Source organism: Neolamprologus brichardi, chromosome 1 (genome assembly GCF_056152115.1).
Source record: "Neolamprologus brichardi isolate AB-2024 chromosome 1, ASM5615211v1, whole genome shotgun sequence".
Classification (NCBI taxonomy): domain Eukaryota; kingdom Metazoa; phylum Chordata; class Actinopteri; order Cichliformes; family Cichlidae; genus Neolamprologus; species Neolamprologus brichardi.
The window spans coordinates 4,033,988-4,061,541 of NC_142104.1; the positions used below are offsets into that span (position 1 = coordinate 4,033,988).

The following is a 27,554-nucleotide window of genomic DNA, read 5'->3' on the forward strand; positions in this document are numbered from 1 at the left end:
ATTTTAATTAAATTTGCAGATTGTTTCGGTGAAGTTTAATAAACTCCTTGCTATCTAAAATATAACAGGACACCGGAGTATATTCTCCAGCATCTCACACTTCTGATAATCAGCTGTCTGCTTGACATTTATTCAGCTGTGTAAAAACTATAACTTTAATTTCAACCAAACCGATTTACTCAGGAACAAATAAAATACAAAAAAAGCCAAACAATAACATTTTTAAGTTATCTAAGTGACTTATATATCATGTTTAACCTGAGTAGTGAAAGACGGCGGTGGGTTTGAAAACGATTTGCCGGGAGTCCGGTGTTCTCACGGCTCTAGCGAGCCTAGCCCCCGGCTAGCTATCGAGCTAGTGGGTAACAGACGTCTCCGAAAACGTCGGAGCGCTTTTGAAAATATGTGGTGTCTTGATAAACTGAGCAGATATTTGAGGTTTACACAGCTACATTCTCACCTGAAAATATGTTAAACGTTTATTTTGTGACCCAGAAAGAATAATAAGAGTAACATTAAAACTAAGTAGCTGCCGCCATTGTTGGAAACTGAGCTGGGCTGCGCTATGAATTCTTGGACACAGCTTCTTCTTCTTCGGGGTTTAACGGCAGCTGGCATCCTTGTACATGCAGTGCTTCCATCTTCTGTTTCAGTCCGTTATTACACTCTTAAATCCTACTACTTATTCCTGCGTCTTTTGAGATCTTACAAAGCTTCAAACGACGCGTCGACTATTAAATCAGTCGTCGACTAATCGAGGCAGCCCTAATACATTGCTTCTATGCCTAAGTGCTTTCTAACATTCACACACACTCGCTCTTCAATGGATGCATTGGGAGCAACTCAGGGTTCAGTATCCAGCACAAAGATACTTCAGCATGTGGATTGGAGGAGTCGAGGACTGGTCCGCTGACTTTCTGATCGGTAAATAAGTTGCTGTACCAAGCCAAAAAATGCATATTTACTGTTTTATATACTGCATAATTAGTGAACTATTGGCTCCAGAGACAGTGACAGAAGTCATTTGTACCTTACAAATAACAAAAAACCCATAGATTATTTGACTAACAACACCAATCCAACATACTTTTTTATCTTCGGGCCACAGTTACATTCATTAAAAACCAGAAAAAAAGACAACATATAAATTTCCCCTAGTGGGACTAATAAAGGTATATCAAATCAAATCAAATATAGAGTTTGTGGCTGGAGTAAGTGGGGAACTTGATCCCCCAACATTCCAAATGGTGGACAACTCACTCTATCTCATGAGTCACAGCCATCACCAAAGTCTAACATGTTTGCCTAATCCTAGCAAATCAATCCACACCCCTAACCTAAATTACCTAAGATTAGAGAATTAGAGCATGCGATAAGTTTGTGCCTGAGAATTTCATCTTTTATCTCTCAAACAAATGTACTGAATATGATACAAAAACACATGTTCTTGCTTTGGCTACATGGTAGGTTGGTAGACCTTTTTTCCTTTTAAAATATTTTTTGGTCAGAAAGTCAAGAAAGTTACTTTCAGACACTACGAGATCTAGTGAACTACTCATTTGGAGGCTCAGACAGCAGGGAGCATGTTCACGTGTCACTGCAGAGTTAATCTTACCTGCCAGGCGAAGTGACCCCGAGTTGTAGATGGCGTCATCTCGGAGTTCCCTCACGTGTACGGTAACAGTGGAGACGGCATCTGGCCAAATTCCATCTGACACACGAACCTGGAACTGGTAGGTGCCCGGTGGGGCGTTCTCTTTGATGATCAGGAAACCAGTTCGCTTGTTCAGAATAAAGTAACTGATGGAAAGAAATAAAACACAAGCACCCAAATCAGAAAAGGAACCCATTCAGATGCTTTTCTGCCATTTCACATAAGACGAGCGGTCAACAGGGGTAATGAAGTTTGTCGCCCTCATTTAACTACACATGAAAACCTGTCTTTCATGTATTCAGCCAACATCTCTCAAAAGCAAGCTGCTAACCAGTGCAGTTAAATAAGAAGTAATTACTAGTAATATAATGCATTCTGTGAAGGTGGAGGCCATTCATGTAGCTAACAAATGCACCAACCTCCTAGCTACAGCTGACACAATCACCTAAGACTGATTGATGTGTTTGCAGCATTACATTTCAGTGCAGGTGAACACGGTTCATTGACTGCGCTACGCAGTCTCAACTATTCTCTAATGGCTTAGAGTCTGAGAGGGTCAAGCTGCTGAATCTATATGATTCACCAATGGAGAGGCACACTGATCACATGGCTTTATGTCTTTGAGAGTTTGTAAAGAACTGTAATTTTCAGTTATCAGTGGGTTGAATATCTAACTGGAAAGTAGGACTGAATGCCTAATGTCTATGGTTTGTATACTGTACAGCACAGTATTTAAAGAATTATGTTGTAGTTCATGCCCTTAGGTAGCTTTAATGCGATGGAATGGCAAATATACCAAATAGCAGGAACTGGAAGTTGGATTCTTTATTTTAAATACAGGCAGACTCGTTGCAGGCTGGCTAATGCTACAATCACACTGGGGAAAACAGTGGCTGGAGGGAACACACAACTAAACTCGTGACCTTGTTGTTTTTGAAATGGTGAAAACAAAACGAAGCAGCGTTAAGACAAAGTCACCCTGCTATCAGTTCATGATTGAATGGTTTTAAGTTGCAAATTAAGCAGTTAACCGAGATAAATCGTCAACAGTGGAATCTCCTTCTGATTGAGGGAGTCGGCAAGTTATCCTCTGGGCATCCAGCGCGTCGTTGTAACTGCTTGTAAATTGTCACTGAACGTAGAAATATTAAATACCACACAACTACTGATTTTTCCCAGTCACTGTCCTCGTTTTTACTTGAGTGTGACTGGGCCATATACAAATTTCTAACATGTCTAATTGCTATGATAAGAGGTAATACTCCAAAAAGGAGTTATTAGATGCCTCAAGAAAAGTCTGACTTTAGTAAAAGCTTTAGAAAATTTAAGGTTTTCTAAATTGTGAAAGGCATTTGCAACAACTACACACATCGTTAAAGACATTTAATGTCATCATACCAAACACAGAAGTGATGATGTTATTGTCGTGATATAGGTTGTTTATATCGTAATATTTGTGTTTTAACTTTAGCATAGAGAGACAGCATTGAGGAGGTTTTGAACCTTTAAGTCTGGGAACTCACTGGCTGTTGTCTGTTGAATTAGTGTGCTAGTGTTTTAGGGCTTAGAGTATTACCGCCATATATCAGGACAAAGATTTCCTTTTACACGTGCTAGTCAATGTTCAACATGCAACCAAACCTGCTTAAACATGACTGGGCAGTAACAGGCACAGGAAAGGAAGGTAAAAACCTTGCCCTGCCTACAGATTCAGTTCACTTACAATGAAAATTAAAAAGAAAATCTTGTTTATGACCTGTGTTGTATGTTAACATTATTGGAAGAAAAAATAACTTTTTTCTTTTTTTAAAAAATAAAACTGACTTGTATTCTGTCTGTGGTCTGGGAGAGAGTCCTTTAACTCTGTTTGCAAAATACAGTATATAATGACCAATGTTGGGCTATTAATTATATAGTTACTTCTTCAAAAAAGTAACTGAGTTATGCAAACAACAAAGTTTGCTGCAGCTGTTTACCTAAAAATGCAGCCAAGACAGAGGGGCCGATGGTGCGATATGGCAGCCTCACTTCTGTCAGTCTGCTGTCAGAGCAGCTGTGGCTACAACTGTAGCTGCCTCCACCAGTGTGTGAATGTGAGAGTGAATGAATAGTGGAATTGTAAAGCGCTTTGAGGGCCCCGAAAAGCGCTATATAAATGCAATCCATTATTATTATTATTATTAAGGCATTTTTTAAGTAAACATTTCAAACTATTTACAGAACAATCAGCTGTTCTGCATCAAATTTGATGCCACACAAATTATTTGTGTCACTCCAAAAAATAATTTCTGTCCACTATGAGATAAAGGAGAACAACAGCCTGATACCTGCAGGCCTGACAACAGGAGATGTATCACTGCTGTAACACCTGTAACATTCAGCAGTCGCCTCATTGTTCTGACACACACAACAAATCTATTGACTACACTACACACTAACTACACAAGATTTGCGCTAAACGTCTCAAATCTCTCACATCTCAAAACACCGCCGTCACTCCTAAAACTTCCCCCCGTTTCTTAACAACTAAACGCCATGTTGCCATATCATTGTTTTGATTGGTCGACATGGTACATTTTTCGACCAATAGGAAAGGGAGGGTTTTATTTTGGTTTTGTCTTTGATCACAGGCTTTCGAGCCTGTGATCAATCGTATAAAACGCCATTTTTACCGTTTCTTCCCGCAGTAAATATAAACAACGACAGTATTCAGGAAGAAAAACAAACATTGCAGATATTTTTATCATAACTCTGGTTTTACGTGGCCGATCAACACAATTTAAAAACTGGTATAAAGTCCACACTTTTCCCGTCAGTTGTTCCGTCTGTCCTGCTCACATCTCCAATGGTTGTCCACGTTGTCATTAACGTGGCTTCACTCCACATCAGCCACGCCGCTTTGCTCGCTAAAACTCCGGTGTAGGCACATAAGGACGCTGTCATAACCTGTCAGCGACGTTGATTAGCTGCGTATATACGAATGTGAATCGCATTATTGGCTGGACTATTTGTTCTAATCCCATACGGGAGCAGCCAGTCACTGACTAAAACTGCAAAACAGAATTGTTAATGTAGATTTTCTGTGCGCAGAGACCGTGCCAGCAATGCGCAATTGCAGCTTAGAGGGAACATCGGTGACAATGGTATTTAATTTACAGAAATGTTGCAAGTAAACATAATCTGGGATTTCACTGATTCTTCCAACATGATTGTTTTGTTATGCTGCTGCTACACGGATCTGGATTTCAAGATAAACTGTGATCTCCTATATACAAAACTGTTACTCTAATATTACGTAAAAAGTGTTCATTAATGAAACAGTTTATGAATATGTTACCTAACATAAAAGATCAAATTATATGCACACTTTTTCCTCTTTCAGTTGGCTGCACTTCTGATACAACTGTCCAAGCTGAAGACAGTCCAAAATAAATATTCTTTCATCCCTTTCAGCCTGGACTTATTCTGTATTTTAGTGTTTACTCTGTTAATCAATTGCCCTCTGGGACAATAATAGAAAGTGAGCAGAGACGTTGCATTAGGGAGAGGGAGGCAAGGGGGAAAATGAGACTGACTAATAGGCACAAAGACATGCAAGGAAGCAATTTTGCTTGGTCCTTGTCTCCATGCTCCCTTTGTACAGTAAATGAGCTCATTCAAGTTTAATTAGAGAGGAAATCCAAAGCAGAACCTTGGCAAATCAAATAATAAACCACTTGTGGAGACAAGAGCTGTTTTAACTCATTTTACAGCACATGCTGTGGCATTCATCACGTCTCAGGTCTAGCACTTAATTCCAGGATTGGCATCACTGAAAGACAATTTTACTGTTTTAACTGGTTTAACTATCAGTGGTTCCTCATTTAGTACATCTGAATTAGCTGAAACCTGATTCTATGAACCCTTACGTGAACTAATTTGTTACAGGTTCTTTCTGGTGCCAACACTTGTCTTTCTTCTGGTGTCGTACCATTTTGCACAATGCTACCCCAGATGACTGTGTCTACATACACATTACATAAACGTCACCTCATCTCTCACCTAGAGGTCATTAACCCAACTCAAACGAGCAAAACTGAATCATCCCTGGACTGGCAGGCAGATCAGCTGTGTGCTGGAATTAGTTTGATATCTTAGTGCTTGCATCACCACTTCAGGTGTCCTTAATGTGGCGTGAAAATGAAAGAAAATCACAACTAACAACTAAAATTTAATCAAAACAAGTAATCCTCCAAGCTGCACAAACAGCACAGGTCTCTCTGTGTGCAAAACGTGTGCCGGGACCATCGACAAAGCATAACACAAACAGCTTCGACAGCCTCATTCAGCATACTTTGTATTGTTTCATCAAAAAGCACTTTAACCAGCCCTAGCTTTCAATTTCAATCATCTATTCACAACTTTAAGACTTATTTCATTGGTTCTGTTTGGCTAACGATTTAAACTATTATCTTGTTTTATCATCTGTTTATTTTAGAAATTCAAAACATTTTAAGCACTGGCCATGCGTTTGGTAAAAAAGTGAGTTTTTATTTAGAAATCATGCTAAAGTAGCGACTGGATTTCAACTTTTTTGTTTATCTAACACATCTATTAGTTATTGCTATTTTTTATTACTATTCTTTACTGCTTATATAGTATTTGTCAATTTTGTATTTAAAGTTTTTCAAGTATACTTAATTCTTTAATAAATTGAGCTGAGCAAATCTTTCAAGACTACCTGTACTCCCCCCGTCCAGAGTATGTTTGTACTCCTTTATGGAAAACATTGTTCCACCAGAACACTTATTTTTTACTTATTTTTTTCCCGCACTGTTTAGCTAAACAACGCAGTAGAACACAGTAAAACATCCACACCCAAACACTGAAAGTACTGTTTGGTGAACTGAAATAGAAACACACAGTATTCTGCAGAGCTCTTGAACCTCCCCTGATCTCCACCACATTTAGCTTGGAAAAATGGGAAACAGATTTAGTCTGCAAACATACATGTATGAGGCAAAAACAGAGTTTGCACAATTCTAACAAGCTTAAAAGTCGATATTTGGTATAACCAACATGACTGTCAGATAATGTTCATCGGCTGCAGATGTTTTTTTACGCCTGCAACTCTTCACCCATCTTAAGGATAAACTGACAGACTGCCAAGACATGTGAAGTTTTCAGCTTATAGCTTTTTGGTAATCACTTTATTGCTGTAAAAATATTCTTTTATACCTGTCAAACTGTGTTACATTTGCCTTTTTTTTTTTTAGACAACAAAGAAAATGGGAACAAATTATGCATTTTTGCAACAGGCTGCTACTCACAAAGTTTTCTGTAATGTGTCGACACAACATCAATTCATCCCTTAAGTTAGGAGCCACTTTTATGTGGTCAGGTACAAGGACTGGAATAAAAATGAGTGAAAAAGCAACCGGTGTCCAATGTTACATGAAAGCCTGTCTAATTTTAAGCAAAATATAAGACTTTTGCACAGAACTCTAAAAGCAGACGTGAGTGCGCTATAGTATGATATGTATTAAGAAAAGCACAACAGTGTGTTCTGAACTTAAGACGGGTTTGAACCGTGAAGAGATGAGAGCTGTCGTGAAGTTCTGATACCTTATATTACACCCAGTCCTTCATAAAGCCTGAACTCTGACTTTGAGAGAAAAAGTAGCAAAGTTTTCAAGTCATTTTGAGTTCAACACAGCATGAAAGATGAAGACGAAGGTGTCATAGGGTACCGGAGTGTCACTTCGGGACTCGTCTGTGCATGCGTGTGGGAGATTGTCAAAGTGCGAGGCGTTGTGGCTCAGTGTCACTTTTAGCAAGTGAAAATCTCAAGCAGAGTATTGGCACAAACAGAACATCGTCATCGTGGCAGGAAAACACACGTGCATTAACAACAAAAATGGGAAGAGAAATTGAGAAGAGGCATTGAGGAAATAGAATCAGAGGAAGAAAATTGGACAGGATGGTAATGGTAATAGAAAAATAGGATGGTAATAAACAAAGATGGATATTTCGCTCCGGGAGTTGTTGCTTTGCGCTATTTAAATGTCTAAATCAATCTAACGACTAAAAAACAAGGAGGTGCCGCCGATTAGCCGTAAAAGGTAAAAGTAATCTGGCACACAGAAACTCCGGCATCACTGACGTCAGGATGTTAGACATTTCTTGGAAAGAGTAGATGCCCTGCCATCATTCGCACTCGTTTGAAATAGCTTAAGACACATTTCTGATTAGAAACTGCTGACCCATTGAATTAATTTGTTTTAATTTACCTTGGCACATGTCCTTCAAAGACATACGTCTTGTTGTCCCAATCATCTGGGTCAGGAGAGTAGACCTTTCCGAGCACTGTAGTTGGCATACGGCCTGAAAAGAGAAAATGCATCCGTTAATCAGTCTGCGTGAGAATGATTCAGCAGCACTAAATATGTCGCAGAAGTAGAGCATAACCCTATGTTCTTGCTTTTGCATTGATATATACATGTGTTTAAGTGTGTGTGCTTCATGTGTTTTACATTCATTAGAATAAAGAAAAAGCGTAAAAGCCTTGAATTCACAACACTACAAACAGTAGCTTTTCAAACACAGGAAAACAAAATCAACAATGTACAAACATAGTGAGAAACAGCAGAAACAGCAAAATATCCAAAGACACTCGCTCAGGTCTCAGCAAAACTGAGAAGTGACATTGCAGGTGACACTGGGAGAAAGAAATGCAAAAGAGAAAATGCTGTTTGAATGCATAATGCTTATAATCAAGTAGAAAGAAGTGTTGTTGTCATTACTCTTTCTCCTCCAATTCCTCACACTGTACCATGTGGGAATTATTCACAGGGTACCCTTCAAAATTTAAAAGGCAGACCTTGACATGTTGAATTTTAGCTGGATCGTCTTTGTGAAACTTAACTTTTAAGAAGAGTTCAACACGACTGAAATGTGCATTTGTAGCTCTGAATGGCAAAAGAAGATGAAGCGTTGCTAATCCAAGCGCAAGCATATAAACAAAAGCGACGTACTGTACCTATCAACAGAGAGGCAGCAAGGCCTTAACTGTCTGACTGTAATCTGATTACTTTTTTCAAGTAACGAGTAAAGTAAGGGATTACTATTGCAAAAACGGTAATTAGATTACCGTTACTTTCCCGTAGGAACGCTGCGTTACTGCGTTACTAAAACCGTGATTTTTTGCGAGAATGTCTCATGACAGTGACGTAAGCGAGTGCGACGTTGGTGACAACAGCTGTGTGCAGATCAACAATGGATCATATATCAAGTGCGGGAGAGAGTATGAGCGTGCAGCGTTTAAAGCGTGGAAGTACTGACCTTACTTTGAGTTTGATTCCATAAAAAGTGACAAAAACATTAGTGTCCGTTGTGCGTGGGAAGAAAACTTCTTTTTACAGCGAAAAAAACCCTAAACAAGCACCGAGTAGCTACGACGTAATGGGAAACTCACAGAGAAACTCGCGGATTCTTCCACTGACCGCTGCACACACCTGCACCAGGGTAAACCTCCGCCTACCCCACTCCTGCTTTACAGGTGAAAATAGAGCAACAGGACCGCTAGTCTTTGACTTTATTTATTTTCTGCTGTGTTTTACTTGCATCTACTTGAAAGAGTGAGTGTAAACACAGAAAATATTTTATTTTATGTGCTGGAATGTGCAGAAAATAGGTTTAAATGTTAAACAAATTTCTTCCAGTCAGAGAATGTTGCATATAATTTAATTTTTACTTGATGCATAAAGTTAAAAGATACATTTTGTATGATGGATTATGCAGAAAAAGTAGAATTGGGCTGAAAGATCTATCGATTTATCACCTATTCAGGTTGTAAATCGTGTTTTTAAAAAGTAACTAGGTAACTAATTACTTTTGAAAATAAGTAATCAGTAAAGTAACGGGATTACTTTTTTGGGGAAGTAATCTGTAATTAGTTACTGATTACTTTTTTCAAGTAACTTGACCAACACTGCTGACGAGGGATGCACGTGTACTTCTAATGCATAACTCAACCTAACTGACAACGACAGTGTGCCGTGAAGCCTGCGTAAGTCTGAAAACTACATGGACGCTTTCTGGGACTAAAAATCTGAGATTCACTGCCGGAGTTCAGACAGACCAGAAACGCAGTACGCTGACAGAGATTAAACATTTAAAGTGTAATTAACCGTGTGTTGAATCGAGCACTATCTTGCCTTTGTGACCCTTAGAACGGCACCGTGGGAGTCACGGCAACTAAATAGTGATCATGTGGGGAATGATGATGTAGTGACAATGGAAGAGTTGAGGCGGAGGTGAAAAACACAACAAACACAGTGTGTGTGTTTTAATTACTGCTCACTGATTAGGAATTAATTAGCTGGCACTAAGAGAGTCACCTACAGAGAGAGAAAAGTTTGAGGGCAAAGTTCAAAATGTGCTTTAAAAAGTAGATAAAGGCTGTTTTATTAAGTAGATGCTGCTTGAGCGACATTTTAAAACTTTCCCACCGACCCCCGTCTGTCAAATAATGTTAAATTCACAAAAACACAGACTTTTAATTTGACAAAGTAAAACAAAATCACCCTAAAGACAAAAGGGAATTTTCAAAGAAACCCTCCAATCGGTGTCGTGCAGCTAATCTGTGAAGGCCAGAAAAAGGTGGTTTTGCCTCTACATAATGCCTCAAGGACACCCAAGCTGATTGTTGATAGCACAGAGTTGGACTGGGCAGTTACCTGGATTTAAATGTGAATTATAATGACTTCCAAATATTATGAAAACACACAAATTGGCGAAAAAACAAGTACATTTATGCATTCGGCTTTACTTTTTCACCACCGCCTACTCACCCCTGTGACTATTAATGAAGATTTTCTTCTCCCCTGCCACGTGTGCGTGATCATTTTGGTCACCGATGGTCACAGTCAGGGTGCTGGTCACCGTCTTGGCTGGACTTCCACTGTCACTCATAATAATAGGAATGAGAAACTCTTTTTGGCGCTCGCGGTCAAATGTCCTCAAAGCTGTTAGTGTGGCCGTGCCGTTGAGATTGTCCTGAAGGTAGAAATCGTTGCTGTAGCGATATTCAGGGGGGACGGCAAAGTGGAAAGGAGGGCCGTTCTCAGGGGAGTCGTGATCCACAGCTTGAAGGAGGGTCGACGTTTGGTTCAACCTTACTACCTAAACAAGATGAAAAAGGATGAGGGGTTGTAGCTTTGTTCACTGAAGAGTTTTTAACCGCACAGTCAATCATTATCATTTGCTTCGTCTTTATGAAAATCTATACATAACAGTACAGTATGCTATATGGGATTAAACCTACCTGCGGTCCAGACACATTCTCAAAGACTATTGGAGAGTACGCTGCTTCAAACTCTGGTCCGTTATCATTCACATCCAACAGAGGCAGCTGAACTGTGGCGCTGCCTGTCAGAGCTGGGACGCCGTGATCAGTCGCAATGACAACTAAGTGATGCTGGGGTATCCTTTCCCGATCCAGAGGCCGAGCCACTGACAGCAGACCGGACTGATCGATGGTGAACAGACCCTCGGGGTCTGAGTCCTCTGACAAGCTATAGGTGATGTCACGGTTCTGGCCTGAATCAGAGTCGCTGGCTACCAAATGGGCCACACTGGTTCCCACAACAATGTCCTCGGGTAGCGGAGCGAGTGACATGAAGTGTGGAATGAAGACAGGAGCGTGATCGTTATAGTCCTCCACCTCCACCACACAGTGCAGAAGGCTGGAGAAGTCCAGGTCTTCAACCTAAAACAGGAAGTGCACAAATGTCACGCACATGCATAATAACAAAGATCATAAACGCTTCTTGTAATTAGAGCCAAAATAATTTCACAGTGCACTAAACAGTTATTGCAATTATTTTCCCGAGCAGATTTCCAACAGCTGACCTAAAATAATCAGACAAAAGCAAATAAATGCCACAAGATTTTTGCATCACCTTGACAAAGTTGTTATTGGGACGTGGCTTATGGATTGTTTGTTTAGGACAACAAAAAGTTGTTGCCCAAGAGTAGAGTTTAATTTTAATTTAATTTTAAGAGGTTAAGGAGGCGTAAAAAGAGAAAAATATTAAATCAAAGTATGAAGCCAATTATTCACCATTGGGAAAGTTAAAAACATACATTGGCATGTTGCAGTAGTTTCTGTGAGAAGCTTGACTGCAAATATCCAAGAAAACAAACAAAAACCGCAATGTTAACAGTAAAAAGGCTCTATGTGAGACAACCAGTGTAGCTTGGTTGTATTCTTGTAACTTCTAAGAATCAAAGAAAAGAATTAAGACTACTATATGTAGGAGGAAGTGTTTGGATTGGCTCATATCATAAAGGAAGAGCAGCATAAGTTTTAAATCATCAATTATAAAAAAGCAGATAGAGGGTTCCTGTGGGTTCCTCTGGGTTCCTCTGGGTTCCTCTGGGTGTGCAACACTTATATCCATTTATATCCTTTTAGAATTCGAGGTTACTTTCTAGCAACTTTCTGTCAGTTCTACCAGTATAAAAACTTGCCTGGGGGACTTTTCTTATTCTTATCTGTAACTGACACATGACACTGACACTGTCAGTCTGCCTTTATGCTATCGTCTTCACCTTCACCACTCTTTACATTAGCTGTTGATGGAAGGGCTGACAGGTTGGTTTAAGACATTTATGATCATTGCTTACAAAATTCTAAAAGCCTGTCCTCCCATCAGTTTTGACAATGCTCAAAACGTTCCAGGATTGTTCTGCATGTGAATGCAGCCAAACTTTAAACGCCGATTAAAAGTCAATTTATTTCTAAAACCTTAAATTCAGTGTAATTTTCCATCTTCCATTCACTGTCAGCTGAATGGAAGATGTTTCATACTGTCAGCTGAAGGTTCACATGACTATTATGAAAAGGAATCCAATGAATTAGAGAGAAATCTGAATCAAAGTTGTTTTCAATAGTGAAAGCCTTTGTAATTGAAATGCCTTCCACATACCTTCAGCGTCAGGTTGAACCTCTGCTCGCTGTGCCGTTCGTAGTCCAGACGTTTCTTAAGCCGCAAGGTGCCGCGTTGCTCCTGCTTGTGACTGACCATATAGAACTTTTGCTCTTGGTCTCCAGACACGACACTAAAGGTCAGCTGGGCGTTTTCACCAATGTCCCTGTCCTCTGCTGCAAGATCCAAGACCTTAGAACAAGTTACAACCAGCAATTACATCGTGTTAAGGGAACTGGCTATTATTTTTGACAATAAAAAAATTAAAAGCAAAGTGCTAAATCTCCGAACAATAAAGATAACCCAGGTTTTCTGAATGTGTTTACGATAAACACGGACATGACTGTCTCTGCATATTTCTGACAAGAGCAAATTATCCATCATTTTCAATATGATACAGGAAAGCTTGCAAAAATAACTCCCGACTGTGTTAATTTGTTAAGAATAGGATTATAAATATACCTGCCCCATCCCCACAGAGGACTTCCCATGATGCAGTGCAGTATAAAGCTGAATTGTACTGAAAACGTTGACATAAAGGCCCATTTAACAATGGAATAGCAGTTCCCTCCTCTGAGCATCTATCTCTCATGTAAAACTGGTGATCAAGAGTTTCTTGCTTTTCTAAGACAACCCTACTGCAAAACAAAGAACTCACCTCTGAACCTATGAATTCTGAGGTCTGATTAAAAGTTTAATCTAAGTCACGGCTGGTCAAATAATCTTCTGTAAGAAACATGAATGAAACCTGCAGCCTTGTCAGATGAATATTAGGTGTTAAGTTTTAATGTGAATTTAATTTCAAGATTTGTGAAGATACCAGAATCCGATCGTTCTCATAATGCACGAGCCATTCGGCAAGTTTGACTCCAAAAAATAATTATATCTGGTCACAATGGCCCCATATTGCATGTTTTCTTGTTATTTATTTTTGTTTTTCAAACACACTAAGAAACAAATTACCACAATGCTGTAGTTCTGTGCTTGTTGATGCCTTTGGTTTTATTGTTTCAGATAAAAAAGGTGACACTAAAACATCTGGGATGATTTTGTTGCAGACTGACATAAAGCGAGATGTTAAATATAGGAATTGCACCAGCAACTATTCCAACAATAGGAATTGTTGGGATTGTTGCTGCTGTTGGACTCGATGTGCAGCTTGCCCCTGGTGTGGCCAAAAAGTATAAAAGTATAGAACCTGCCAAACAAAGTTGAAGGAGGTTGGCTCTGAAACACACTCATAAACCGAGTGGTTGCAATACTTTTTGTCACCCTCACTGCTCAGGGACATTTATCTTGCTGTATTAAAGCTGCAATAATTTTCTGCCCACGAAAATGTTTCGTTTTCTGTCTGAAATTAAAAGGAGAGGAAAAAAGGATTTCTGAAAAACGTGTTAGTGTGTAAAACACAATAAAGAAAAGTCATTATGAAAAATGCCTCATGTTGTACTTGAACTCAGGTCCTTCAACATACAAGAGAGTGGTGAGTGAGTGGTAACTCTGACACTAAGCCAACATGAAAGAAGTAAGAGATAGCTGGCTCTCTATTCTGAGTTGAAGCACACAGAACACAATAAAGACAGCTTCTGAGGCATGAATGGTCAAACGGTGTGAGACTAGTTAGAAAAATAACTGATAGCATATACTGGGAATGCTGCTTTGCAACAACTCCACCAATAAGAAAACGAGCAGTGAGCTGTCTTAAGGAGTATTGTTTTTGTGATAGCAACACCAGCCACCCACCTCTGCATTGGGCTCTGCGTTCTCAGAAATCCTCGCCAGGCAGGAGTGATCAGTGAATCTCGGAGCGTGGTCGTTCACATCTTTGATCAGAATAGTAGCAGTTCCCGTTCCTGCCATCCCTCCCCCATCCCTGGCTTCCACCACCAGGAGGTAGGACTCGACTTGTTCCCGGTCTAGCCCACCTATGCCTACAGTGATGGTGCCCGTGGTGGGATTGATGGTAAACATTTCTGAGAAGGTGGGGACTCCGCCCAGCTCCGCGTTAGTGGCATCTAAACTACCCACAATCCTGTAAGAGAGCACAGCGTTCTGCCCCACAGCCGAGTCGTCCAGGTCGGTCGCCGTCATTTCCATCACCGACGTCCCTGCTGCTGAGTTCTCTGCTACTTCCCCGTGACAGCTGGGAGCGCACGTGAAGATGGGCGCGTTGTCATTTATGTCCCATACGTTGATGATGACATCTGTGAAACCTGTCAGACCTTCGCCGCCCTCATCTGTGGCCAGGACGACGAAACGCCAGACAGCGCGCTCCTCGCGGTCGAGCGTCCGCTGGGCGTAGATCTTCCCCGTGACCTCATCAATTATGAATTCGCTGTCTGCACCTTGGCCGTGGAGAGAGTAACGCAGGGCCTCCTGGTCGGCGTCCTTATCTGGGTCAGTTGCCGTTACCTGCAATGTGAAAGGCACGGTGAGCCAGGCGAGGCAACGATCTTACAATCACGGAGCTTTTACACCGTTGCTGACTTGGTCGTGACATCATGACTCACAGCACTCCATAAGTGCCCTGTGCAGCTTTGTACTCGCTGGTATTTAAATCTGGCAAAGGGCCATCTTTTTAACCCCGAGCCTCACCTTTCCTCCCCCTCTTCTGTCTGCACATTTTGCTCATCTTCATCACATTAGCAGCAGTAATATCAGGTCAGGCCAAAGTTGCTTTAACTTAACACAGTAATTGCAGAATGACTGAGAGCGAAAATGTATGTGTGCTTCTACAGAGGACTATTAAATCCACATAGTAGAGACATTTGTGAAACCCAAACTTGATGTGTACACATGTACAATTTAATAACTCACAGAGTCGACAAAACTCAAATACCTACCTCAACATAATCAACAAATATGCAGTTAAACAAAAGAAACCGTTTGAGTTTTACGTGGGTTTGTAAAAGGGAAATGACATCAGGTTTACCTGCGTTACTGTTGTGGTCTACCTAAGACATCTTACTCCTGCGAGGACTAGAGAGCGGTAGAAAATAAAATTCTGTTTTTCCTCTGGCAGCTGTTAAATGTTAAATTAAAAATACTGCTTAATATTAGCTACAGGAGCTGGTTAAAAAATGTCTCCGGTTGCTTCTTTGAAGAGAACCTGTTATGATCAGTATCAGCTGCATATTTTTATGCTTGAGCTATACCAGAGTAACTTTGTATAATTCATAGTTTAAAATAACCCTCACTTATTCACCCCCTTAAGTTCACCCTGCGTCTAAAACAAGCTGCTTTGGCTCATCTCTCTTTAAGCCGACGTTCTACTGATTGACATGGTCGGTGGGGCTTCGGTGCTAACAATCAAAGGATGTATGAAGATATCTTCTCTCTGTGACATCATGCAGATCCACAAACAATAACTAAAGAAAGAAAGAAAACTTAGTTTAGAGCAGCCAGAGCTCAAAGCAAATTGACTAGATAGATATGAGCTCATAGGAAGTTTTATCAACCAGGATATGCAGAAGTGCATCTCTGATTGGTCAACAGCAGCAGAAGACACCGGGAGCCACTCCTGTCAGCTAAGAACAAGAAACTGAGGCTCGCCAGAATTGGACAACAGAAACCTGAAAAGCCTGATCCGATGAGTCCGTTTTCACATGGATCCATCCTGTCTTGTATCAGTGGCTCAGGCTGGTGCTGTGATGTTGTGGGGAATATTATCTTGGGTCCCTTAGTACCAACACAGCATTGTTTAAACAACCTTTGTGACATTATTTGCTGCATAGCCTCCAGAGATGTAATCCGATTACTTTTTTCAAGTAACAAGTAAGGGATTACTATTGCAAAAACGGTAATTAGATTACCGTTACTTTCCCGTAGGAACGCTGCGTTACTGCGTTACTAAAACCGTGATTTTTTTGCGAGAATGTCTCATGACAGTGACGTAAGCGAGCGCGACGTTCGTGACAACAGCTGTGTGCAGATCAACAATGGATCATATATCGAGTGCAGAGAGAGTATGAGCGTGCAGCGTTTAAAGCGTGGAAGTACTGACCTTACTTTGAGTTTGATTCCATAAAAAGTGACAAAAACATTAGTGTCCGTTGTGCGTGGGAAGAAAACTTCTTTTTACAGCGAAAAAAACCCCTAAACTTCCAAACAAGCACCGAGTAGCTACGACATAATGGGATTCTTCCACTGACCGCGGCACACCTGCACCAGGGTAAACCTCCGCCTACTTTAGTCCTGCTTTACAGGTGAAAATAGAGCAACAGGACCGCTAGTCTTTGACTTTATTTATTTTCTGCTGTGTTTTACTTGCATCTATTTGAAAGACTGAGTGTAAACACACAAAAAATATTTTATGTGCTGGAATGTGCAGAAAATAGGTTTAAATATTAAACAAATTTCTTCCAGTCAAAATGTTGCAGATAATTAAATTTTTGCTTGATGCATAAAGTTAAAAGATTAAAACTAATAAAACAAGTTTTAAAAAGAGACTTTTCCATTTGATTACATTTTGTATGATGGATTATGTAGAAAAAGTAGAATTGGGCTGAAAGATCTATCACTTTATCACCTATTTAGGTTGTAAATCGTGTTTTTAAAAAGTAACTAAGTTACTAAGTAATTAATTACTTTTGAAAATAAGTAATCAGTAAAGTAACGGGATTACTTTTTTGGGGAAGTAATCAGTAATTAGTTACTGATTACTTTTTTCAAGTAACTTGACCAACACTGATAGCCTCTACTCTTTTTTTGAGTTCACCTCAAACTCAAATACCGTCTTCTCTGTTGGCCTGTAGTGCTATTTATGTTCATGTTTGTAGCTCAAAGTGGCAAATAAATAAACAAAACTCAGCAGCAATGCGTCAGTGAACATATTTATGTAGAATATAGTTTATTCCTTCTCTTAGTAGTCATATATAGATAAAGAAACAATACTGTAACTAAAAAGAGGACTACAAAAAACAACAAAAACACACACACTTCATCTGACTGAGTCAGCTTGGACCGTACCTGCAACACAAACACCGGAGAACCATCCAGCTCCTCTGTCACGCTGCCGTAGTACTCGTTAACAGTAAACACCGGAGCCTCGTCATTCTTGTTGACCACGTTTACTGTCACAGTCGTGTAATCTTCCCACTTCCCATCTGAAGCCAGAAGATGAAGCTTGTACCTGAACACAAGTTTCAACTTTGTCAGGGATGGACAATCGTTCAGCAAGCTGGGAGGATTCTCCTCTGAGTGTGTTCCTACCTTTTGTTCTGTTCGTAGTCCAGAGGCTGGGCTATAAAGATAGTGCCCACCTCTGGTTCCACATCAAACACCCCTCCTGTGTTTCCTGATGTGATCTGGTACCGCAGCTTAGCGTTTCCACCTGCAAACCAGTGTAAGGATGAAGACAAATTAACAGTGACAGTAGAAATGGAGCTGTAGAGAGGAAAAGTTATGGAGTTTAGTTTTTGTATTTGTAAAAAGAAAGAGCTTTGGTGAAGGCTTGATCACCCACGGGCTAGAAGTACCCATTTCACTCGGTACTGCTGGTTTCTGCTTAACCCAAGATCTGTCTCAGTTAACAAGGACAGACAGCAGCCTGCTTTAGCTGACAGAACAGAATTCAGATACTAAGTCTTAGATCTGAAAAGGAGCCATCGTCCGTCCTTACAGAGGTGATTGCCATTGCCTAACATGTAAGAATTTCATCCACGGGACAAGAAATCTCTTAAAAAGTAAAATATAATCTTTTATAAAATATAAAAGATATTTTAGAGCCATTGACAGAAAAGAAAAAGGCTTTACGGTTCCTCTGATTCTAACAATTTGATCACAAAATAAATTATGACATTTACCAACAATACAAATAGATACGTGCCAATTATTTCTACCAATCCTTCCAAACTACAAAGAAATTCACCCATTTTTAAAAAGAGAAATTTATGCATACTGTTTATTCTTCATATTCAAGACTTTAAATCAAATACTTGTTCTTCTTTATGGGATATTTAAAAAAAAATACACTTGTTCATTAAAAATAATTAAAAAGTGCAGCATGCAAATCCCAAATATTTGATCACAAAACATCAATTATCAATCAGAAGATTATAGCAATCGAGCCTTTTAAGCTATTAAATCTGACAACAGTGGGATTTAAATCGCTTTTAAGGGCGTTAACATTGTTACAAAGCCAGAAAACTGCAAAAAATACCAATAAATACAACCCATCTCTTAATTGTTGTTGTTAATGTTATCTATTAACTTTCTATGTCGGGCGCAGTCTTTGGTAGAAGTAGTGTGTATTGCTTGTGAGCGTGGATGGGAACAAACTGCACAAGACATCAAAGTAAGTGTTAGGACTTGGGTGCTCGCCTCTGTCAGTGCGCCCCAGGGTGGCTGTGGCTACAATGTAGCTTGCCATCACCAGTGTGTGAATGGGTGGATGACTGGTTGTGTAAAGCACTTTTTTTGGGTCCTTAGGGACTAATAAAGCGCTATACAAATACAGGCCATTTACCATTTACAGGCCATTCAAGTAACACTGCACTGAAAGATGTTTAGTGGTTTTGTATAAATGCCGAATTGTGGATATTTTTAATATCATAACTCTCAAGGAAATGACACTAAGCTCTCTTTTCAACTGAAGATGAATGATTTCCATGATACCGATGGTTTCGGAAAAGTTGTGTCCTAAAGAACACCTATTGTGCAGCCAAGAATAAAACCTTTCACCGTTAGCAGACTTACTGAAGTCAAAGTAAACTTATTGTCAGAGGAATGCGAACAGAATTCAGACAGTGGTGTTTATATTAACAAAGACGCATGTGGGAATTCATATAAAGGTAGCAAAATACAACAAAAGCGAGTGCACCCAGTTCAAGATCACATAAAATGCCATTTATCAATATGTTAAGTACTTTTTTTTATGTCTCTTTTAAACAGTTCTAACTGTGCTCACAGGTCGTACACACATGAGCACTGAGACAATAATTAGAAAACCTGTATAGACAGAAACCCTACAAATCTGCATTGTACAAATTACCTCTGAACTTCAGAATTTTCTCAGTTTTAACCCTATGGACCTACATTATGTTTCCACACTGGAAAGAACTGCCACAATCTGAGCAGCAATCACGAGGTTCGGAAAGAGCTTTAGTGCCACTAATCAAAAGTGATTTCCTCCAAATAAATAACATTATGGGCAGTCTGCTACTTGTTCAATCATTTAAAAAAACAATACATAAAACAATAACTTCAGACTTACCAGGTCAACGAGTGCAAATAAGAGTTCGTATTGACCACAAACATGGCTTGTACAATTCAGAGCACAACCCACATTCAATCAAGCTCTAATCTATAAACTATCTCACTGTCAATTTAGAAGCAAACGTTGACCTAACATGAATGTTTCTGGCAGCTTGCAGAGTTTAAATGACACTGCGTAATATCTTAATAGTCCGAGAAATAAACCCTTGCTAGTGCTTTGATGTAATACTTCCATACTAAATATTGCCAAAGAAAATGAAAAAGAAGCCTGATGAATATCAGGAGCACATTCTTTGGTCAGATTACACCGGTGGTTCTCAAAGTGTTTGACCAGAGTTTTGACAGGAACTAATGTTTAATATCAGAATCACTTTTACGGCGGAATAAAGACATTTGCGTCAGTTACGTTAATAATATGCAGATCTGCTGCAACAGATAGCTGCAGTGTGTACTGAAAGGTGCGAATCTGTGGTCCGAGGTCGTGCCAAAGTAAGAGAGATAAGATAAGACTTTATTGATCCCACAATGGGGAAATTTTTGCGTCACCTCAGCTCAGGTACAGATATATGAAGGAAATACAAAAATACAAATAAGTACAATCAATGAAAAAAAGTAAGATAATACACTATATACAATGGTAGCATACACAGTATGTGATTATGGATATAGTTGGAAATATGGAAGACATAAACTATATAGCTTGGAAGGTATCATGGAAGGAAAGTAGGTATCCCCGACAGAATTTGACAGAATTTGTTTCCCCTTTGTCGGGAGCACGCACTGGGCTGTCCAAATCACGGACAAACAGTATCCCACATTCTTAATTTTTACTTCACAAACACCTCTGATAACGACAAACTACTCCTGAAATTTTGGAGGTTTTAGCTCTGTACAGTTACAGAAGAATACCAATAATTATCAGTCAAAATGTCCTTGGTTTATTGAAACAATCCCGTCCGATAATGCGTGAGAACAATCAATGTACCATTTTCTGTTGTAACCCACAAACTGAACAGTAATGTAACAACACTTATCTTTCACTAAAGCCGTTTATTACTCCCACGTCTAGGATGTTGTAACGGAGGCAGAGTCAGCTGGATCTGCTCTCCCTGCACAGTGAATGCTCCTGATGCAAAGGAAACAAATTTTGACTAGGACACCTACTTTGGCACGCCGGTGAGGCGTTATTGGGGACGCATCCACCTCCCCGGCTTCCGCGCAGCAGACCACGCCCCACCACAGCTCTGCTCTCAAAAACAGGCTCACTGCAGCCAGAGTGATTAGTATTAAACCCTCACTAAATTATATATTTTTAATCTCTGTTCACAAGTTTCTGGATGTCTTTTTTCCTTTTTTTAACAACTTTATTTTCCATGTTTGGCAATGTTCACATTCTATTTAATGTGTTGCTTTTTTGAAGAAAGGGTGTAGTCTGATGAAGCAGTCTAGTGACAAAAGTTACAAATAGTTGCCTGAAAGGAAAGTTGTTTGTTTAAAACAAAAAGTACTGAAGGATTCATGTGAATGAGTTTATGATCTAAATAAAGTTGCAGCTAGGCTTTTCTGTCATTGTTTTGCTTAGATGGGGCGTGAAAATATTTCTTCCTGCCATGTGGGGAACGATGTAAAAAGTTTGAGAACCACTGGATTACACCAAGATACATTTGTTGTGTTGGGGTCCAGATTTTGGCCTAAACCTGGCCAGGAGAACCTGCTGAATGCAAAGTCCAGATAGCAATGCACAGAGGTTGTAGCATTACTAGGTTGCATTTCATGAATACAAAATAGTGGATCGCTGTGTGTGTGTGTGTGTGTGTCCCAGAATATTGTGTAACAGGATTAATTTCTAGTCTTCATAAACCAGCAAGATAAGGGCATGATGGTAATTCATAACACACTGCCAGTATCACATGAGGGTTTCTAAAGAGTTCCCCCTCATGAGGAAGAAACACTCCCATGATGAAATCTCGTAAACAGATTTAGGTCTCTATGACAATCACAGCATCTGGACCACACAAAAAACACACAAACACAGTGTCTGTCCTGACAGTCTGCAAAAAGCTTTACACTGTTAAATTGATAATTATAGAAACTTACTTAAAAACATCTCAAAATTTAGGAAACCAGGGAGTATTCCACATGTAGAACTATGTAACACAGGAGGGCCTTAAATAGAGATTTAACCAAAGGGATGTCTATGCAGGCAGCATTTTGCCCATCGCACATCACTTTGTAGCTTGTTGTTAGCAGATGTCCTAGGTTCTGGTTGCCTTGGTAACCCTCTAATGTAATGACCATCTTGTCATATGTCTATCAGCCATACCCTGCTGCTTGCTTTTAAGTTAAGAAAAGTGTACAAGGGGTTATTTCACCAGTCGCCACTAAGTGTTTTGGTTGTTTACCACGTCGCTGATAATCTTATGTCAGGGGTCTGCAACCTTTAACACCCAAAGAGCCACTTGGACCCGGTTTCTACGCAAAAGAAAACACTGGGAGCCGCAAATACTTTTTGAAATCTAAAATGAAGATAACACTGTATACATTGTTTTTTACTTTTATGCTTTGTGTGAACAACTAAAGTAAGTAAAGTATATTTATTAAGCGCTTTTCACAGAGAGGCAGTCACAAAGCGCTGTACACAAATATTAAAATAAACAATACAATCAATAGACATTATGCACAATGTAAAAGATCAAATGTAAATAATGTAAAGAATATAAAATACGTAGATCAACAAAAGGCTTGTTTGAACAGAAAAGTTTTTAACTGCTTTTTAAAAGAATCCACAGAGCAACTAAGGTGTGTTGCTTATGAAATCCATGAAGCGCTACAGAGAAAATTACATTTTATTTATGTAATTAACACATTTTGAACTCTTAAAGAAATATAACAAAAGGAAAGACACCCAGCTGAACTTAAATGATCCATGTAGCAAACAAAAACTGCTGTGAATCGTCACCCTTATATCGCCTTTGGGCTTTTAGAGCCTTGACCTGACTTTTAAAAAGTAATTGGAAAAAAAGCACTATGCTGCTAAAAAAGGAAAAATAGATATTTGCAAAATTCCGCCTAAATATGTATTTTACCTGGTTAATGTGTGTGGCGGGGCGTGGTCTGCAGCGCCGCTGCAGGGGAGGCGGACGCACCTGAGCGGCACCCGCAATCACGCCTCGCCACCTTAAAGTCTGTGCTCTCTCTGCTGTTGTGTTGTCGGGCTGTGAGCTGAAAAGCTACAGCCAGCTGTATGCGTACAGCAACCGTGTGTGAAAAGTGGTCAATAAAGAGAAGCTGAAAAGCGTGTTCATGCAAACATCGTCGGGTCTGCCGTGATGTGTTTACAATAAGACTTATGGTCCCGACCGCTGCGCACAGCATCTGCAATTCGGGGCTTTCATCTTTACACAGGACTGTAAGCTGTCATCTGTGAGGCGTGAGCGGTGTTTGTTTTAACATAGTTCATGGTGGAGCTGCTGACATAATGTGGATCCGAAGATCCATAACTGGCCTACCTGGGGTCGAAAGTATCGATAAATGCACGGCGTTTCGGCGGGTACACCGGCTTCCGCGAGTGTGACGCTTATTTTGAGTGATGAAAAAATAATATAATTTTATTTTTATATTTCAAAATCACAATAATCTTCCAATTTAGAACTACACGTTAAAAAAAGAACTAAACACAAATAAAATGTACTTCAGCTAAATACTTCTAATTTATTTTCCCAAACCACCCGGAGCCGCAGTATAAGGACTAAAGAGCCGCAGGTTGCCGACCCCTGTCTTATGTGGACACTACACAGAGTCTTGCACAATATGATCTACATGATGTTTCCCATGTTGCGTTGAATATAAGATATAAACAAATTTCTTTTGTATCTTTATTTGCGGTGAAATATCTCAGTCCTCTTTGAGGATGCTCCATTTTTTACTTGTGTTTTCAGGTGTTTCACTGATTTATGGAGAGATGTTTTGCTGTTCCTTAGAGGCATTTTTTTTCTCTCTGATGCTTTTTTACTTTCTTCATAAGGGAATTCTCCAAATTGCCCCAATAGTGTTCTGTTGGATTCAATCAGGTAAAATGGCCTGACACTCGTCTTTGTGTTTTTTTGTGTGCTCCAAGAATTTCTCACTTTGTGGGGGCGTAAATCATTTTACTAGGTTAAATTATGAATACGTTTCTTCCTAATAGGGGACAAAAACAAATCCATCTCATTTAAATTATTAAATCAAGGTTAATGTGTTTTAAGGTTTAGGCTTGGGAATAAGCAGTTAAGGTTAAGATAAGTCCAGAAAACATCGTCTGGAGTCACAGATTTGTGCGTCTGTCTCTCCTCGATTTGTGTTTTGTTGTCTGTATATTGCAGTTTAAGTGAAATACAGCACCTAGGGAGATGGGAGTTTTAAAATTGGCACAGCTGGGAAAAACATTAATTTTCTCTCCATTTGTTTGTTTGTTTTAACCGCTGTATCACTCCCTCTGCTGTGTTTTTCCCCCTTTAGGTCTCAGCGGTTTTCTAAATACTTAAGAGATTCAGACAAACTAAAAAAAACAGAGAATGCGAGTGAACCGAAAGGATGCAATTACGTATATCCCCTGATGTCTCATTTAAAATGAAAACAGACAGACGGTACAAAACGATCTGGATTAGAGCATTCTCCTCTCCTCTTCCTTGACTTTCATCTCATTAATAAGCTGTGAATCCCATCTCGTCTTCAGAGGGTTCTCCTTTCCCTTTCATATTAACATTAGGGTGGTAGATGCAACAGCGATTGAGATGCAGACCTGGGCTTTATCCGTAATTGCATTTAGGGGAACGTTTGTTGATCAGCTTCTAATAGATTTTTATTAAAAATGCTTTGCATTAGATTAAATGAGGTAGAGAAAGAATTTTGGAAATAAGAACAAAAAGATTTTAGATTTAAAATTGGAGCGCCGACGTATTCAGAATTCAACAAAAATAATATGTCGCTGTTAAAAACATTTTATTTTCATACAATTTTCCACAGCAGATTAAAAGTGCAGTACATACGTTTGTTAAAATCATTTTAGTTGCATATATAATACTACAAGTTATGTTAAGCAGTCCTGTTTAAACTTACAATTGAAAGCAAAGTGTTCACAGTCACTTAAACATTAAATTACTCAAAATGTTATCTTATTATAATTCATTCACTTAATTTGTTAATTAAGGAAGTAAAAACAAAGAAGATCATGTAGAAATGATCATGTCCAACTTTTTAACGTAGTAGCTTCTCATTGTGTTGTACATAAGATTCCTATTTTATTTTTATCTTTTTATTGGTTTAGTGTACACTGAGGGCCATGGCAGCATTGCAATTTCAAATTCCTGTGTATGACTGTACATATGGTCTTTGACAATACAGCTGACTTTGACTTTTGACCTATTGGCAGTTCAAATGAATGTCTTTTTACAGTTTTTCACTGTCTAATACCATAGACTACCACAACTACTTCTATTTTTGTTGTTATTGTTATGTAATCTTATACTAGACAAATACAATCTTAGTCTACATGTGCCAGATGCAAACTTGCACTTCTATGCTGATGATACAGTTATTTACAGCTGTGGTTCAACTCTTGTCCAAGCCATTGACTCCTTGCAGAAAGCCTTTTTTGCTGTCCAGCACTCATTACTTCAGCTTAAACTTGTTCTCAACGCAGACAAAAAAAGCTCATGTTGTTTTAAAATAGAGTTGGTTCACACCTATAAATATCTGGGAATCTTAATTGATGACTCGCTTACCTTCAAACCACATGTAGAGACTCTTGTGAAAAATCTGAAGTTAAAACTGAGATTTTATTTTCAAAATAAGTTGTGTTTCTCTTTTAATACAAAGAAGCGGCTTGTTGCTGGAACATTCTTGCCTGTGCTGGATTATGGTGATATTCTATATATGAATGCTTCTGCTCAATGTCTTCGAATGGTTGATTCTGTGTATCGTGCTACTCTGAGGTTCATCACTAACCGTAAATTTCAGACTCACCACTGTGAGTTATACTCTCAGGTAGGATGGCCTGCTTTGGTAAGTCGGAGGAACTCTCATTTATACAGTTTTATATATAAGGCGATACTTGGGTTGCTGCCTTCTTATTTATGTTCCCTGCTTGTAATGAAACATGCTGGTCGGTATTCTCTTCGTCCGCATGGTTACTTGTTACTTTCTGTTCCATTTGCTCAAACTGAACTTGGTAAAAGAGCTTTTGTCCATTTAGCACCCTCGGCTTGGAACAAACTGCAGAAGGAAAATGACTGAATTAATTTCATTAAGTGCTTTTAAATCTAAACTACGACTCCTTGAGGCCAAGTCCATAACATGCAACTGTTTCAATTAGATTGATTGTCATTTTAACTGACTTTTTTATTTTTTTTATTTATTTATCTTTTTTTTATTTGAATTTTATTTTATTTTATTTGTATTTTTTCACTTATTGTTGCATGTGGCCAGGTCTCCCTTGAAAAAGAGGTTTTTAATCTCAATGGGATTTTCCTGGTTAAATAAAGGTTAATAAATAAAATACAATAATCAAAACATAAAGTCAAATTTAAAGTATTTTCCATTTTGTGATTTGTTTTGAGATTTTTTTAAATTAATATTTGATCTAACAACCTTTTCAAGTCATTGTAATGTAGACGAAATAGTATCTAGTAAGTAAGTAAATATTCAATTATGCTGTATTGAACATTCAGCGACACGAGTCACCAGGTAAACAGCACTCAGCTTTCCTGGAGAGAGAAAAACATCAACTTTGGTGAAACTAGTGTTGGGGGTAAGTAACTGCTGGGGAGGTTCTCCTTAAACTACACCTTTTGATTCTCTTTGCTTTTGCACTGCAAACAGAAACTCTGCAGCCGGTAATGAAACGCCACCTTTTGTCGTTCACCTTTATTTCTCTGTAATCCTGTTTCCTCCTCCTCTTCATTTCCCCAAGAATGGTAAGTGCTCTTGTTAACATGGCCAGTGTTTCAGTCTAACACTTTATTTAATGGAAGTTGCTGCTGCTGCAGTCAAGTATTAGACCAGCCATCGTACACTGTATTACTTCCTCTTAGTCTGGGAAAGTACCTAAAAAATTCCTAAAAGAGGCCTTAAAAACAGTTTAGGGACTATGATGTTTCAAGTTCTTGCAGTGGAGTGAGAAAAGGGGGTACTACTGCCAGCGGGCTTGTGTCACTAAGAACTTTTGGAGTTATTATTTCTTTTTGATTTGCTATTTAGTGGAATTAAACATTCTTAAAGATGTCAGACAATCAAAGGAGTCATTAACTAGAGTCTGTGCTAGAGGTTCAAAATTGCCATTTGAAACTATGCAAACATTTTACATCTTCAAACTGCACTTGTCTCTAGTGGTTTCAGCAATTATTTTACATGGACTGTTAATGACTGTGGCTAACTGCTATATATTAGCTGTGTGATATGAACAGGCATCGTTCTGTCCTCATTACTGGCAGCAGTGTAGAAATCACTTCAACAATCTCCTTCTTTTCCTCCTTCATTAACTTAACATTCTGCACTCCTCGCAAGGAAAGAAGAAAAATCAAGCATGCACACACATTACAGCTCCCTGTGGTGGTAACTTTATTCTGAACTCCAGCAGTCTGTTGCTCTCTGTGTGTGTTCGTGTGTGTGTGTGTGTGTGTGTGTGTGTGCGTATTAAGGCAAGCACTGATGAGCAGAAATTTTAAATTATTTCTCCA

At 39.2% G+C, this 27,554-nt stretch overlaps 1 protein-coding gene across 2 annotated transcripts in view; it reads right to left on the reverse strand.

Annotated features, from left to right (window-relative positions):
* The window catches only part of si:ch211-186j3.6 (neural-cadherin), a 359,727-nt gene that overhangs the window by 162,207 nt on the left and 169,966 nt on the right, over nucleotides 1–27,554 (reverse strand). The window contains exons 17-24 of one of the 2 annotated variants that reach the window (XM_087841852.1): nucleotides 17,836–17,956; nucleotides 17,593–17,755; nucleotides 14,368–15,036; nucleotides 12,625–12,816; nucleotides 10,959–11,402; nucleotides 10,486–10,816; nucleotides 7,924–8,017; nucleotides 1,616–1,800 (exon numbers count right to left, since the gene is read on the reverse strand). In XM_087841852.1, coding sequence (XP_087697978.1) covers nucleotides 1,616–1,800; nucleotides 7,924–8,017; nucleotides 10,486–10,816; nucleotides 10,959–11,402; nucleotides 12,625–12,816; nucleotides 14,368–15,036; nucleotides 17,593–17,755; nucleotides 17,836–17,956 — 2,199 coding nt within the window. Of the gene's footprint in view, nucleotides 1–1,615; nucleotides 1,801–7,923; nucleotides 8,018–10,485; nucleotides 10,817–10,954; nucleotides 11,403–12,624; nucleotides 12,817–14,367; nucleotides 15,037–17,592; nucleotides 17,756–17,835; nucleotides 17,957–27,554 lie in introns of both variants that reach the window. The other variant, XM_087841818.1, reaches the window with a different exon arrangement.